Source organism: Mustela nivalis (genome assembly GCF_964662115.1).
Source record: "Mustela nivalis genome assembly, chromosome: 2".
In the NCBI taxonomy this organism is placed as follows: domain Eukaryota; kingdom Metazoa; phylum Chordata; class Mammalia; order Carnivora; family Mustelidae; genus Mustela; species Mustela nivalis.
In genome coordinates, this window is record NC_139021.1 from 186,334,073 (window position 1) to 186,347,231 (window position 13,159).

General features: G+C 65.5%; 1 protein-coding gene across 3 annotated transcripts in view; it reads left to right on the plus strand.

Moving 5' to 3' along the window:
- Positions 1-1,606: 1,606 nt before the first annotated feature.
- INPP5A (inositol polyphosphate-5-phosphatase A) overlaps positions 1,607-13,159 on the plus strand; it is a 158,593-nt gene continuing 147,040 nt past the window's right edge. For all 3 annotated transcript variants that reach the window (XM_082721589.1, XM_082721587.1, XM_082721588.1), the window contains exon 1: positions 1,607-1,657. In XM_082721589.1, the coding sequence (XP_082577715.1) occupies positions 1,622-1,657 (36 nt within the window). In that variant the 5' untranslated portion in view covers positions 1,607-1,621. The remainder of the gene's footprint in view (positions 1,658-13,159) is intronic.

A 13,159-nucleotide genomic window follows, 5' to 3' on the forward strand; every position in this document is an offset into this window, starting at 1 on the left:
CCCCCAGGTCCCGGTCCCCATCCCGGAGCCCCCGAGTCCCAGGTTCTCGACTGAAACCCTGAGTCTCAGACCCCAGGACCTGGACGCTGAATCTGGGCCCTTCAGATCCTGGTACCCCCAAATCCTGAGACCCTGAACCCCCAGTGCCCTGAGCCCTGAGCCCTGCCCCGAACCTTGGAATCCAGGTCCTCATCCCTGGCCTCCAGACTGCACAGGCTGAACCCTGACCTCAGAGCCCCGCCGGAAAGCAGGGCCCAAAACTTGGATTCTAATCCCCGTCCAAGGTCCCCAAATCCTGATCTGAGGACCCTTGTGCACTGGCCCCAAACCACAACCCTGGCCCCAACTCTTGTCCCAGACTGTTGAGCCCAGAACCCTGACCCCTGAGTTCTGGCCTCCAGACCCCGCCCCTGGCCGGTGGGCTAGTCCCCTGCGCGGGGCTGCGTTGGCCGGCTGTGTGTGGCTCTGCGCCTGGCGCCCCGGTTTTACCCCGTAACTTAGTATCTGTCTAGTTCTCCAACCAGGGCGGCTGTGGCAAGCCCTAGAGAACGCTCTGTTTCTTGTTTATGGAAGAGGAAGATGCCGGCGAGCTTTTCAAGGCCAAAGAAGGGATGTGACTGTCCAGGGCCTTTACCTCTGGGGCCTCCCGCCCAGGCTCCCAGGGCAGCCGCTGGTGGGCCATGGGGAGCTGTGGGAGCCGGGGACTGGGGCTTCTGGAGCTCTCGAGGCAGGCCCGGGCTGACCTAGTTCGCTGCCGGAGCCGTGGTGCCACCCGCTGTTGGTGCTCGCGCTGCCAACCCAAATACAGCAGGCTGCGGCTCCAAGTGGCGTGCTTGTTTAGGAAGAAAGGGCGATGGCACAGATGGAGCCTGTGGCGGCCGCGCTAGGTGAGCAGTGGGCGTGGGCCGGTCCAGTGATACAGGCATGACTTGGATTCCGGGAGAAGGCCTGGCGTCCTGCCGAGCCTTCCTTCGCCGGCAGCAGGCACGGGTGAAGTGTTTCAGTAAGCTCTAAGGTCAGGGGCGGGCTCGGCTTGCTTTCCTTGACATGGAGCCGGTGCTGTTTTCGTGTTTCTCTTATTTTAACTTCCAGGCGTCCGCGATCTGCTTCCCCGCGGCCGGCGAGCTGTTCTCCCTGTGCCCCTCGGACAGCGTCACGCAGTTCCTCGTTTGATCGTCTTCTGCAGAAGGGTCCTGTCCGGGCGCGTGTCTGTATATTTAGCCGTCTATTCTCGGCTTTCCAGTAACACGCCGCTGTGACATGGTTTTGCTCAGATGATTCAGATCCGTTAGCTGAGGCTTCAAAGCCTCAGAAATGTCAGGAAAATTAAGCATGGTGGGGCATTGGAGTCTCAAAGGGAAAACAATTTTGCTGTGCGAACATTCTTTCCAGTAATCTTTGATTCCGAGTTCTGGCGTGTTCGTTGCGTCTCAGCTGCACTCGCACACTTCTCTCTGCTGGCGTTAACACGGGTCACTTAATTTACTTTTGTTTGTCAACACGTTCTCTCTGAATTTTCATTTTTCTTGAAGGCTGTATGGAGTTTCGCATCACGTTTGCATCTGGGAGGGGCATTCGTTTTGGTAAACAGCACACGGGGTGATTCTGCAGGATCGGTTCCATGTGCGGGCCGCGGACGAGGACCTGCCTGGAACCCGTAGGTTTCTCGCCTGTGGAGCTCAGCCTTGGGGGTGGCAGGCGTCGTCCCTCCGTGGCACGGGAGCAGCAGGTGGGCGCTCGCCAGGCTCCCCCACGCTCTGGGGCGCCCACTGTGGCTGGGAGCCGTGTGCTGCTGCATTTTGCAGGGGCCTGGCGGGGGAGAGCAGTCTCGAGTGCAGGAGTGTGGATTCCTTGGTGTAGAGCAGGTTTCAGCAGATCTGCCCGGTGACTCCGCGCACGGCATGCCTCCAGCAGGAGGTGGCTGGGCCCGGGAAGGGACGCTTTCTTGCCGGCTTCGTCGTCGTGGGGAGGGGCGTCTGCGGGAGACACAGGCACGGTGCGCCATGAAGGCCACACACGTCTGTGCTTCTGAACTCGGGCAGCCTTGCCCCGTCAGCAGGTGACCCTCTGCAGGCCCGTTTCTCATCATGGCCCCTGGCTCATGTCCCCCTGCCCGAGCGTGGCTGGCGTGTGGTCCTTCCCTCCGGTTGCCACGCCCTTGCGATGTTACCCGGGAGGGGCTGAGAACAGCCACCCCACAGTGGTTCTCACAGTGGTTCTCACCCTTGGAGGCTGGATGGTGGTGGGGAACCCCGAAGAGCTCCTGGTTACGGGGTCATGACTGCCGGTGTTCGTACCACGTCGTTAGGTGGATCCTGAGAGAAGCAGAAACTGAGCTCATCGCTTTAGTGGTCAGAACGGTGATGTCATCACAGGTCATGCATGCTCTGGAATGTTCTGCCGGTTACTCAGGACACTGAGGCTGGGAAGAGGAGACTGTTGTGTTGTGTTGCTGTGAGCATGGGTGGGACCTGGTGGACTCCAGGCCGGGCCTCCTGGGCTTGACTCTGAGGCCCTCGGTCCTCGCTGGTGGCCCTTCCTGACCGTACACGAGCACCTCCCTGCTGGGGGTGCCGAGGGGCGGCTTCTCCAGGTTTGCAGCAACTGCCAGGTCGCGTCTCGAGAGCCCCGTGGCTCTTCTGCAGCCGCGGGTTAGACCCCCGTTGTCACCACCCCGTCTCCTGGAAAGGGGCGGCCAGGGCTGCCTACCTCATTGTTAGGCTTGAGATGGCTGGGTTTCTGGCTCTTTGTTCTTACTGTTATTGCTAGAAATGAACCCAGAGGTGAATTCTTGGGGCAGAGGTTTGAGAGCTGGGCACACCCCCCACCCCCATCCCCGCCCCGGTCTGAGGTGGCAAAGCTGTTTCCTGGGAAAGGCACTTAGGGGAGTGGCAGGGTTCCAAGTGCTCGGCGTGCCCTTGGGGGTCTGCCTGCGGGGCCTTTGTCCGCGCGTAGTCGGAGTTGTGTCAGTTCTGAGCTGGTTCCCCTTTCCGCTGGTCTCCCCAGGGCCTGCTGAACAGTTAGTTGTGCCACGAGTTCTGGGGAACCGGTGAGCTGGCCGCACCCTCTGGGGCCTTACCCTCAGGAGGTGTCTGGGGACCCTCTCCCGGGCCCCGTGGCCCCCTCTGTCCTGTACCATCAGTTTGGCTCACTCTGCCCCTTGCCCCCATCTCACCCTGAAAGCTCCCCGAACTCCACGTCCCCCAGCCCGTGCCGCGTGTGGGGCTGCCGCTACTGCCTGCCTTTCGCCGTCTCCCCCTGCTCCTGGCGCAGCACATGGTCACGCGAGCTGCTGGAGTCCACGGGGCCTTGAGCTGGAGGGCTGCTCTTCTGTTCCCGGGTCTGTTCCCGGCCGTCTCCCTGGCTCTGGGTGGCCTCTGACAGCACGGTCTCTGCTCGTGCAGGCGCTTCGGCGACGGCTTCACCGAGACACCATTCTGGGGTCCTACACGTCACCCCGCAAAGCTGGTGGCTCTGAATTAGTGGTTTTCGGCATGTCGCACACTGTGCCGCTGTCACCGTCCATTCTAGAGCCTGTTTTGTGCTTGAACCAGGAAGGTCCCTTGGCAGCCCCCCTGCCTTGAAGTCAGCAGGCTCCTCTGGCCTCCGGGGATTTCCTTATTCAGGGCGTCTCACGTCACTGTCCCGTAGGTGGCCCTTTGTGTCTGGCTCCACTTGCTGGGCATGAAGGTTTCCGAGTGGACGACGGAGCGGGTGTCGGCGCCGCTTTCCGTGGTCTGCCTGAGCCCTGCCCCCGCAGGACTCACCGCCGTTGGTCAACCCGCTGTCCGCTGCTGGACATGGGGCCGTCCCCACGTCTGTCCCCACGGCCTGCCCGTTGCACAGAGCGCTGCCCTGAGCTTGGTGCGCGCGTTTTCGTTTCTCCCAGGCGCGTGCCCAGGAGGGGAGCTGCTTGGTGTTTGGTGACTCCATGTTTAACCTTTGGAGGAACTGCCCACGCGGCCCAGCGTCCGTACCGCTTCACCTTCCCTTAGCCGCGTTCCAAGGCTCTCGTTGCTTCCGGTCCTCCTGGCCTTGACATCCTCCCCCAGAGGCTCTTTCCTGGGCTGCGCGGACGCCCCTGCTTTGGGCTGTCGTCCTCACCCCACCCGGCCCTGGCTGCCTTTCTGCAGCCACACTCACTTCTGTGGCGCTTGTCTGGACTCAGGCCTTGAAGGACCGTGTCCATGCGGGTCGCAGGAGGCAGGAGGGGGACCCAGGCCCGGGGCTCAGCCTGTAGCGTGGTGGGATCAGCTCCTGGGAAAGCCCGTGCTCGCTGCCGGCGCGGGACACGGTGGGGAGTTCTCATCAATGAGCTTGCGGCTGTCAGGTTTCCGAAGTCGTGGTGTCCACGCCGTCTCACAGCCCCGAAGCAGGCTGTGGTGTGTGAGGCGCAGGGGTGGGGGCTGGGCTGGGCCTCCCAGCCAGCCTCCTGGGCTCCCCCAGACCCCGTGTCCCACGGGGAAAGCCCAAGAAGGCAGGGGCTTAACAATTTTTTCTTTTTTTTGCATTGTTGCCTGTGACCTGAGACGTCAGTGTACTTTCCCTGTAGAAATTTGGTCTGTTTGCCAGAGCGCGGGCCTCTGTAGTCGCGGATCCGCCCATTCCCACAAATGGGGCCGGGGTCCGGAACCCGGCGTGGCTTTGGTGCTGCTGCTGCTCAGGAAACGGCCTCAGCACCCGGACACCTCTGCTCACCCTGGACAAACGGCAGGTCGTGTCGGCCTTGGACGGTCTTGGACACGCCGACGACCTGTGTGCAGGCCACACCCACATCCCGTACCTCTTGGCGACATGGGGTCCCCGGCTGGGTCCCGCAGCCTCTGAGCTCGCGGTGATGCGGTGTCCTCTGCACTCAGCGGTGTCCTAGGCGTTTCTGGCGTCTGTCAGGCTGCTGAGGGCTGCTGTCCACCGCACGGGGTAGCACGTCTGTGTCCAGTGTTCTGTGTGCTTCGAGTCCAGCGTAGGGAGTGCGGCCGGAGGGCTCGCTGGTGTTCACGCTGATAGACACCTGTGTGCACTGCCTCCCGGCCTGGATGGCTCCGAGAAGTTGCCCTCTGGTGGGCGTCCCTGGGAGAGGCCCTGCACTTGGTCCAGAGCCCGCATCGCACACAGTGTCCCCAGTGTGCCCTTCTGGGAGCGAGAGAGCAGGAGAGGGGGTCCAGCGCCGCCCTGGGTCCGTCACTGGTGGTGCGCGGGTTTTATGGAGAGACATGTGCGGAGCTGTGACCCCGTGATGTGCTGGGTCCAGTCTGGAAGTTAGAGAAATTGGACCAGGCCTGCCTCCGCGCGCATTGCCCTTCTGGAGCCTCCTGTGTGACCCGAAAGGGCGGTGAGCAGGTGGAGTGCAGGCATCTCGCTAAGGGACGACGGGCGCGTGTGTCTGCTCCTGCGGGCAGCGGAGTGCGGAGTGGGCAGGAGGGTCCCCTGTCAGGAGGAGGGCTGTGTCTAGCTTGCAGTCCGGTCGGTGGGGTGGGCACAGGGTCAGGCGGCTGGTCAGAAGGGCATTGGAGGGTCTGGGTGGTGTCTTGGTCACCTGTCTGTCGTCACTTCTGGGGACGCAGCCCTGTGTTCCCCATGTGTCCCCAGGCCCTCCCAACATGAGTGAGCTTACGGAGCGGGGTTGTGGCGGCCGGGGAAGAGAGGCGGCAGACAGAACGTCCCCACGGTGAACACAGACCGACCGTGACTTCTGTATTCCGTTGCCGCTTCGTCAATTAGGGCATCGGAGAGTGTCCCGCCTCAATGCTGGGGGTAGCAGCCGGCCTGTAGGCTTGGGCCCAGTTTCTGCCTGGCCAGGCCCGGGACGGCTGCCCCGTGGCACGCTTCCTTCTCGGGGGCGGTCTCTGCTCTGCAGCCCCGCGTTCTCCCTGTGGAGCCGCGGGCCCCTTCCCGGAGCCTCCGTTTCAGGGGAGCAGATGGTGTTTCTGAGTGTCGGAGCCTAAGAACTGTCCAGGTACTGGGCTCTTCAGAAGCAGGGGCAGGTGCTGCGCCGGTCCACTCCAGGCGTGGGCTTGGGCACGCAGGAGAGCTCAGACGGCCGTGCGCACACTGACGGAGACACCGAGGAGGAGGCCGCCGGGGTTTCGGACCGTTAACGAGGAGAGGAAAACGCAGCAGCTTGTCCGGTTACACTGAAAGTGGACCAGGGTGATGGCCGCTGGCTTTTTCAGGGCATGAAAGTGTTAGTCCAGAGATGGGACCGTATGATGACCCCCGTCCACCCAGGGCAGGAGGGTTTGGGGCGGCCTGTGCGCGGGCCTGTGTGGGTAGAGCTCCCCGGCCTGTGTGCGGGGAGAGCTCGCGGGCCCGTGCGCGGGGAGAGCTCGCGGGCCCGTGCGCTGGGAGAGCTCGCGGGCCCGTGCGCGGGGAGAGCTCCTGGGGACGCTGTCCTCCCCGTCCCTGCCTCTGCGTGGCCTCTGATGATGGCGCTGGAGAGGGTGCCGCACTGTTGTCCACGACGCCCGCTTCGAGTTTTCCTGGTCTGTTTTGGGCTGTAGAAAAGGCACCGGCGCAGGATGGCCCCTGGGACCGGCCACGTGCAGGACGGCTGACGCGTCTGTCGCAGGACGGGCCGGGCGAGGGCGGCCCTGTCTGGGGAGGGGTGCTGTCCTCGTGGAGCGGCCCGTGTGAGCGGCCTGGGGCCCTGTGGGAGCTGGCCCGGGCCCTGGACGGCGGCTCTGGGTGGGGACGAAGGAAGCAGGTCAGGGATGACGGGGCTCTGCCTGGCGGCTGGTCTCGGTGTCCGCACGCAGAAGGGGCTTTTCCGGGTCACAGGTAAGGACGCCAGTGACACGCAGGCTCGAGGACGATGCTGGCCCGGGTTTGGGGTTTCCCTTTGGGGACTCATTCAGCCTCATCCCCAGCCGTCCCTTAAATCCGGACCCTCGGCGGGTTGTTGTGAGCCCAGGCCCCGTCTTCTCCCCCGTCACTGACGGGGGCCGAGGCCCTTCTTTGGGGCTGGGGGCTGGTGGGGACGGGGAGGCTGGGGCCGCGCTCCCTCCTCTGAGCAGAACATGGTGGGGCTGGGGACCTTCTCAGAGTCCCCTCCCTGAGTGAGCTGCCTTGGAGCCCATCAGGAGTCTGTGTCCTCTGCACCCCGCGCGGCGCCGGGTCTTCCGTCCTGCCCTGCCCTTGCTCTGGGCCACGAGCACGGGAGCCGGCCTGGGGCTGCATCCTGGAGGCCACGGCCTCTCTTCCCCGGGGCGGGGTCCAGTCCTGGCTCTGGTCCAGGGCTCGCCGGCCTGGGCTCCGGCGCCCTCCTTTGCTGCCCACGTCTCAGGGTCCCTGAGCGACTTGCTGTTATTCTAAGAACCGGATGTTTACAACGGGGGACATGGCCAGGCCTGGGGCTCGGTGGCAGGGATTCCGCCCTCAGTGCTGTCACGAGGCCATGGGTCGGGGTCCGCAGGGGCACGTGGTGACAGGGATGTGTGGGGCTGGAGTGTGCCGTGCGTCCCGTATGACTGAGGGCGCGTCGGCTGCCCCTCCCCCGCTGGCCATCAGGAAGGCAGGAATGCCCTCCCCCCCGCCCCGGCATGGGGGCTGGGGCAGGTAGCAGGGCACCCGGCAGGGTGAGGTATGGGTGCTGCCAGCTGAGCCCGGGCCCCTGCCTTCGAGGTCTCTGTCCCCTCCTGCCCACCGCAGGCTTCCTTACTTGTGCCCGCGCTGCCGGCTTGGTCCGTCTGCTGTCCCCTACGCGTGGGCTCCTGTGTCTGACTGCCGGGACAGCCGGTTGTGCCGCCCAGTGTCACCCCAGAGGAGCCTCCTGCTCTCGCCTGTGGCGTGCCCGCTGCCTCCGCGGCTCTGGGGGTCCGGCACACGTGCCGGCTGCCCCTTCACCGTCCCTACTGGCCTTCCTGAGCCCCCTTTCCCCACCGAGCCCCTGTGGCAGCTTGGGGCTCCGATGCCCCGACAGGGCGAGCTTTCCCAGTTGTGCTTCAGCGGAGGCTGCTGCTCTGAGCAGGCCCTTTGGGCTCCCAGTGCAGGACTTCCCTGGCCCTGCTGGGGCCAGCGCACTGTGACCAGCTCTGTGCTGCTCTGTCCCTCCTTCCCCCCTGTCTCGCGGTGTTGTCGCGCTCGCCGGCTGTCATCGTCTGCCAGCCTGTCGCGGTGGGCCGGCCTCCCGGGACGCGGCCGCTGCGGGGTGGGCTGTGGGCTTGTGCCGGGTGGCTGGAGGGATCCCGAGGGCCGCGGGCCTGCCGGCTCCCCGGCCGCATCAGAGCGTTCTGCCGGCTCAGGAGGGGCGTCCCGGCCGGGGGGGGGGGCGCAGGCCTGCTCTTCTTCCTGCCGTTTTGCCGCGGGACCGTCTGCATGTCACACAGTCCACGCTGCGCATGCGTGTGGCTCAGTGACTTTGGGAGGCGTCGGCAGTGGCTCGGCTCACCCCACGCTCCTCTCTGGGCATGTCCCTCGTGGCCGTCGGTGCCACGGCTCTGCCTCCGTCTCCAGAACCTTCCCTCCAGCGTGTCTCCTGTGGCGGTCCTCGTGCCTGGCCTCGGTCTTCCGCCCGCGCCGCTGTCCGTGTCGGCACTTCCGTCCTCTCGCAGGGCCGAGCGCGGTGCCGTGAGGCGCGCCCCACGGCTGTCCCCACCGGTGGGTGGGTGCAGCGTCGTTTCCGGTTTGGGCCGCTGTGAACCCTCGTCAGCACCGCTGGTCGCGTGGCCGAGGAGCATTTAGTCTCCGCCGGCCCTGCCTCCCTGCTCCGAAGCCATGGCCCCACGCACGTCCCGAGGCCGCATGGGGCCGAGGTGGCTGGGGGACACGGGCTGGATGCCTTCTGCTGCGGGGGTGTGGAGGAGTCCTCTGTGCTCGTCCCGCGCGTTTTCTGGCCTCGGCCTGTAAAGGACAGGTGGCCGCCTGTGGTCCGTTGCTGCAGCGCCGCGGCCGTGGCACCGCAGCTGCTGTCCGCCGGCGAGGGTATCCGGGCGGCCGCGGGCGGCCGGCGGACGGGGCCCCCCGGGGCTGTGGCTGCGCTTTGCCCTCCCCGGGTCAGGCACATGGGATGCAGGGACCTCCCAAGAGGGCGGACGGTCCCTGGGCTGGTGTCATGCCCTCGAGTGTGGTTGGCAGGTGAGGAGCCTGGACAGTGTGCTGGGGCCTCCTGGGCCGCCCTTGGCTCCCGGGACTCAGCTATCTGCCCACAGCTCGGTGTGTGTGTGGGCGGAGCATCCGTGGGGGGCTGGTGCTGAGTCCCGGGGTCAGGGGTCAGTCTGCAAGAGGAAGCGGTGGTGACCTCCGCGGCCTCCCCTCCTGCTGCTGTGGATGCGGAGGACACCGGCCCCCGTGGGGGCAGTGCTTCTGGCGGGTCAATTCCCTTCTCCCAGCCTCGGGGCGCCACGGCCCCTCAGACGCAGTCCCTGCCCTGTTGCCCTTTCTGTCCGAGGTGCCGGGGCGTCGGGGTCTGCAGCTCTGAGGCGGGGATGTCATTTAGCTCACGGCACACCCAGCTGCTCAGCCGGGACACTCTCCGGTGGACAGCTTCGGGGACTGGGCCACTGTGTTCCCAAAGTTGCCCCAGAATGCTTGTCCGTGGCAGGGACAGCTTCACATGAGGCCCATCCTGTGCTCAGGGCCTGCGGCTTGCCTGGGAGGGGGCTGCACTGGGTCCGTCCCGATGAGGGGCTTTCTTTAGCCACATTCCTCCTCAGTCCAGGGGTCCTGCCGGGGGTCCACGGACCAGAGGCGACAGGAAGCAGCAGCCTGACCCCAGCTCTGAGCACGTGGGCTCTTGTGCCCGTCGGTGGGCTCCTGCCAGCTCCAGAAGAGGAGGGTGCAGTGGGGCTGGGGGCGGTTCTGACCCACTGGGCAGGCCTGCTGGGACGGGGCTGAGGTCTGGGGTGCGGGTCAGTGCTTTTGAAACCCCGGCGAGACATGTTTGTGCAGAGCCTGCGGGAGGCGTGGCACCGAGAGGCGGCCACTGGGGGCTGAACGGACAGAGCCGCCGTCCCAGTTAGCCTTTGGGTGCCCTCCACGCGCTCTCGGAGTCCCGTACCAGTTCTGGGCCCCGGGCTTAACTGGGGGGCGTCGGGCAGCACGTCCTCTGTCCGGCTCAGCCAGTAGTCGCCCGGCACCTGTGTGCAGACCGTGCCCCTCGCTGAACTGTAATTCGGGGCGTCGGGGGACTTACGTTCTGCTGGAGGCGTTCTGTTAAGAAAGACAAACAAATTAGTGGGGACGCGTGTCTTGCTTTTTTCTCCTTCATCACTTACGGTTTTTCAGATCTTTTGCAACTTCCTGTTTTTGCTGTAACGCTGTTGCCTCCCTCCGTGCTGTGTCTCGCGCTGTGCACGCCGTGCAGGTGGAGGGCAGGCGGCTGGGCTGCTTGGGGGGGCGGTGCTCATCGGAGCCGCCGCTGGGTGTGGGTGAGCGGCAGGGGCTGACCGGCCACGGAGACCAGAGCAGCGCCCCAGTGGCCGATTCAGGGACTGTCCGAGACGGCCACCGGGGCCAGGTGGGGTCTCGCCTACATTTCTGAAGTAGCCCAGGCGTGCTTAGTGCTGCCAGCGAAGAGTTTGGGGGCAGGAGATCTGGGCTCCTGGGCTCTGGGTGGTTCTGCTCTGATGTCCGGGTTCAGCCTTGGCCGTGCTCGCAGGTGTGTTGCTGCAAGGGCCTGGAACTCATTTTTAGGGGCTGTGCATAGCATGGTTCTGGCAGCCCCGGGCTGAGTAAGGGTGTCCTCAGGGCTGGGCCCTTGTCCAGGGGCTGGAGCCTTGGCAGGGAGCACCCCAGCTCTGCCCACACCAGTGCTTCCAGCAGCTCTCCCCCTGCCTGCCTCTGGGGGCAGCTCTCGCCTTGGCGGGGCATAGTGGCTGCAGGCCAGGGCGTCTCGAGGGCACCTGGGGGCCGTCTTTCAGCCCCTTGCGTGCGCCTTTCCTGCCCGTCCCCCACGCCCATCTGCCCGCTCGCATCCGAGACATAGGGGACTGGGGATAAAGCCCAGAAGCTGTGGGTCGCGGTGAGCACGGACAGAGAAGCGAGGGTCCTCGGACTGAGGAGGCTAGAGGGGGCCTGGGAGGGGGTCGGGGGGGAGGAGCATTTTAGGACAGGTGTGCTGGGATGTGGGGAGCCAGCAGGCAGGAGCTGGGGTTCGTTGTCTGAGGCCCCCTTTGCACTGGGTCAGGGCCTCCCCTCCCCCGAGGCAGGAGTTCCAGCTCCCGTCTTACTGGGATGATGCACAGCCCACCTTCGGGGCAGAGGGGCCTCACCCCAGGGCAGCCTGGCGCACAGCTCACCCCTCGGGGCCCCCAGCTGCCCCAGCCGCCTGTTGTGGAAGGAGATGGACTCGAGGGAGGCTTAGGAGGCCCCGAGAGGCCCTGAGACCACAGACCTCCTCCTGGGCAGGCGGCCAGGGCCTGGACCTGAGCTCTTTGGGCATGGGAGCCAGTTGGAGAAGTAAGGGAGAGGTGGCCTCTGGGGCCTGTGCAGGGCGGGAGCAGAGGCAGGAAATGAGGAGCCAGGCCTGTTGGGGAAGCCGTGGGGCTGGCGTGGGCGGTGTGGTCAGCATGGTCTGGTGTGGCCAGTGAGTCGCAGAAACCAGGCACTGTGGGCCGAGTGGTGGCCTGGGTCTGAATGTGCTTGAGCCCTGCTCCTTCAGCGCATGGGGGACTGTGGCTGATGACCCTCCCTCTGCGGCCCGGCGGGAAGACCCAGAGGGCAGGTGCCTTGGCCCCACGGTCATCCCTGGGTCTGGCCTTGAAGAGGTATGGTCGCCGGGCGCCCTGGAGCTCCCTGAGCTCAGCCCGCGTTTGCACTACTGATAAGTGCGTCAGTCCGGAAGGGGAGGAAGGGGTTGCTCAGAGCCAGGCTGGAAGAGCCAGGAGCTCCAGATAGCCCAGGGAAATGCAGTGGGGGCGTCCGTGCCCTTGGAGGTGAGCCCCTCAAGGACAGGGCGTGTGGCCAGTGCCTCCCGAGGGGCCGGGGAGGGCAGGCGGAGAGGCACTGAGGAGGGAGCTTCCCACATCTGTTTTCAGGGTCAGAAAATTCTACCAGGGAGTCCGGGACATAGCCTAGATTCTGGGAGAAAACGGATGTCTGTGAGCCTTGATAACCTGGGTAGCTTTTAGTCTTCTGTAAGGAAGAAGTCAGTGGCGTGACCCAAAAAGCTTCCTGCCACGCATGATCCGTGTGCTGCGTGCCGTTCGGAATAGCTTTCCATGCCGGCAGCACGGACGGAGCGGCGGCTGGTTTCAGTGCTCTGTGGTGACGGCTGCGTTAGGAATCGCCACTGCGCCCGGGGACAGAGTTTTGTGAGAGTGGACGCGCCCTTTCCTGCTGGGCGTACGCGGGCCTCCAGCGCTGTGCTGCCTTCCGTGGAGAAAGTCCGGTTTCCAGGTTGGGGGCCCGACTGGGGGTCTGCGTTGCCAGCGCCCCTGGGGCCGTCAGGCCTGGGTGCGTGTGCGGGGGGCAGGGCCCAGGGCAGACGGAGCCTGCGCTGGCCCCACCTTGTCACACAGAAGCCGACTTCCTCCGCTGTGCTGACGTCACAAAACGCGTCGGTGCCCCCCCAGCACGCGCGTGGTCGGCACCCCGCTGCTCCCGAGCCGGGCCAGAGCCGGGCCTGGGCAGCGCGGACGAGGCGTGGGCACTCAGGGATGGAAGGGGCCTCTGCCTCCGGTTGGGTGGCACGCGAGTGTGCGTGGAGCCCCGGGGGCGTGGGGCCGCGGGTCACTCCTGCAGCACACCGCTCCCCAGCGAAGCGCTGGCGGTGGGTGGCCCTGGGCTCACGGAACCCCTGTAAGCAACGTGGTTGGAATGAGGGACCCCGTGTGCAGGCGTCTGAGGACAGTCATCAGTACTTTTCGTGGAGGGTCACGTAGGTTTTTCTCACTCTTGTTTGAGTTGGCATGACTGTGAGCAGGGAGGGTCACCGGGCAAGTCCCCTTGCTTCTGTCTGAGCTCCCTGAGCGGGGACCTGGCATCTTGTGGATTCCTGGTGACCAGTGGACAAGGTGCCGCCAAGTGTCAGGAGAAGTGGCCTCAGGGGAAGGGTCGCTTGGCCACGTGCAGTGTGTCCCGGCCTCGTACCCGGAGGGCGGGTGGTGGGCAGGCCGCTCCCCCTGCATCTTCCCTCAGGGCCAGACTTCCGCAGCCTGGGCGCCGCTGACCGCAGCCGTGCGGTGCCGGAGAATTACTTGCGTCTGGAGGTGTGCGCTGGCTG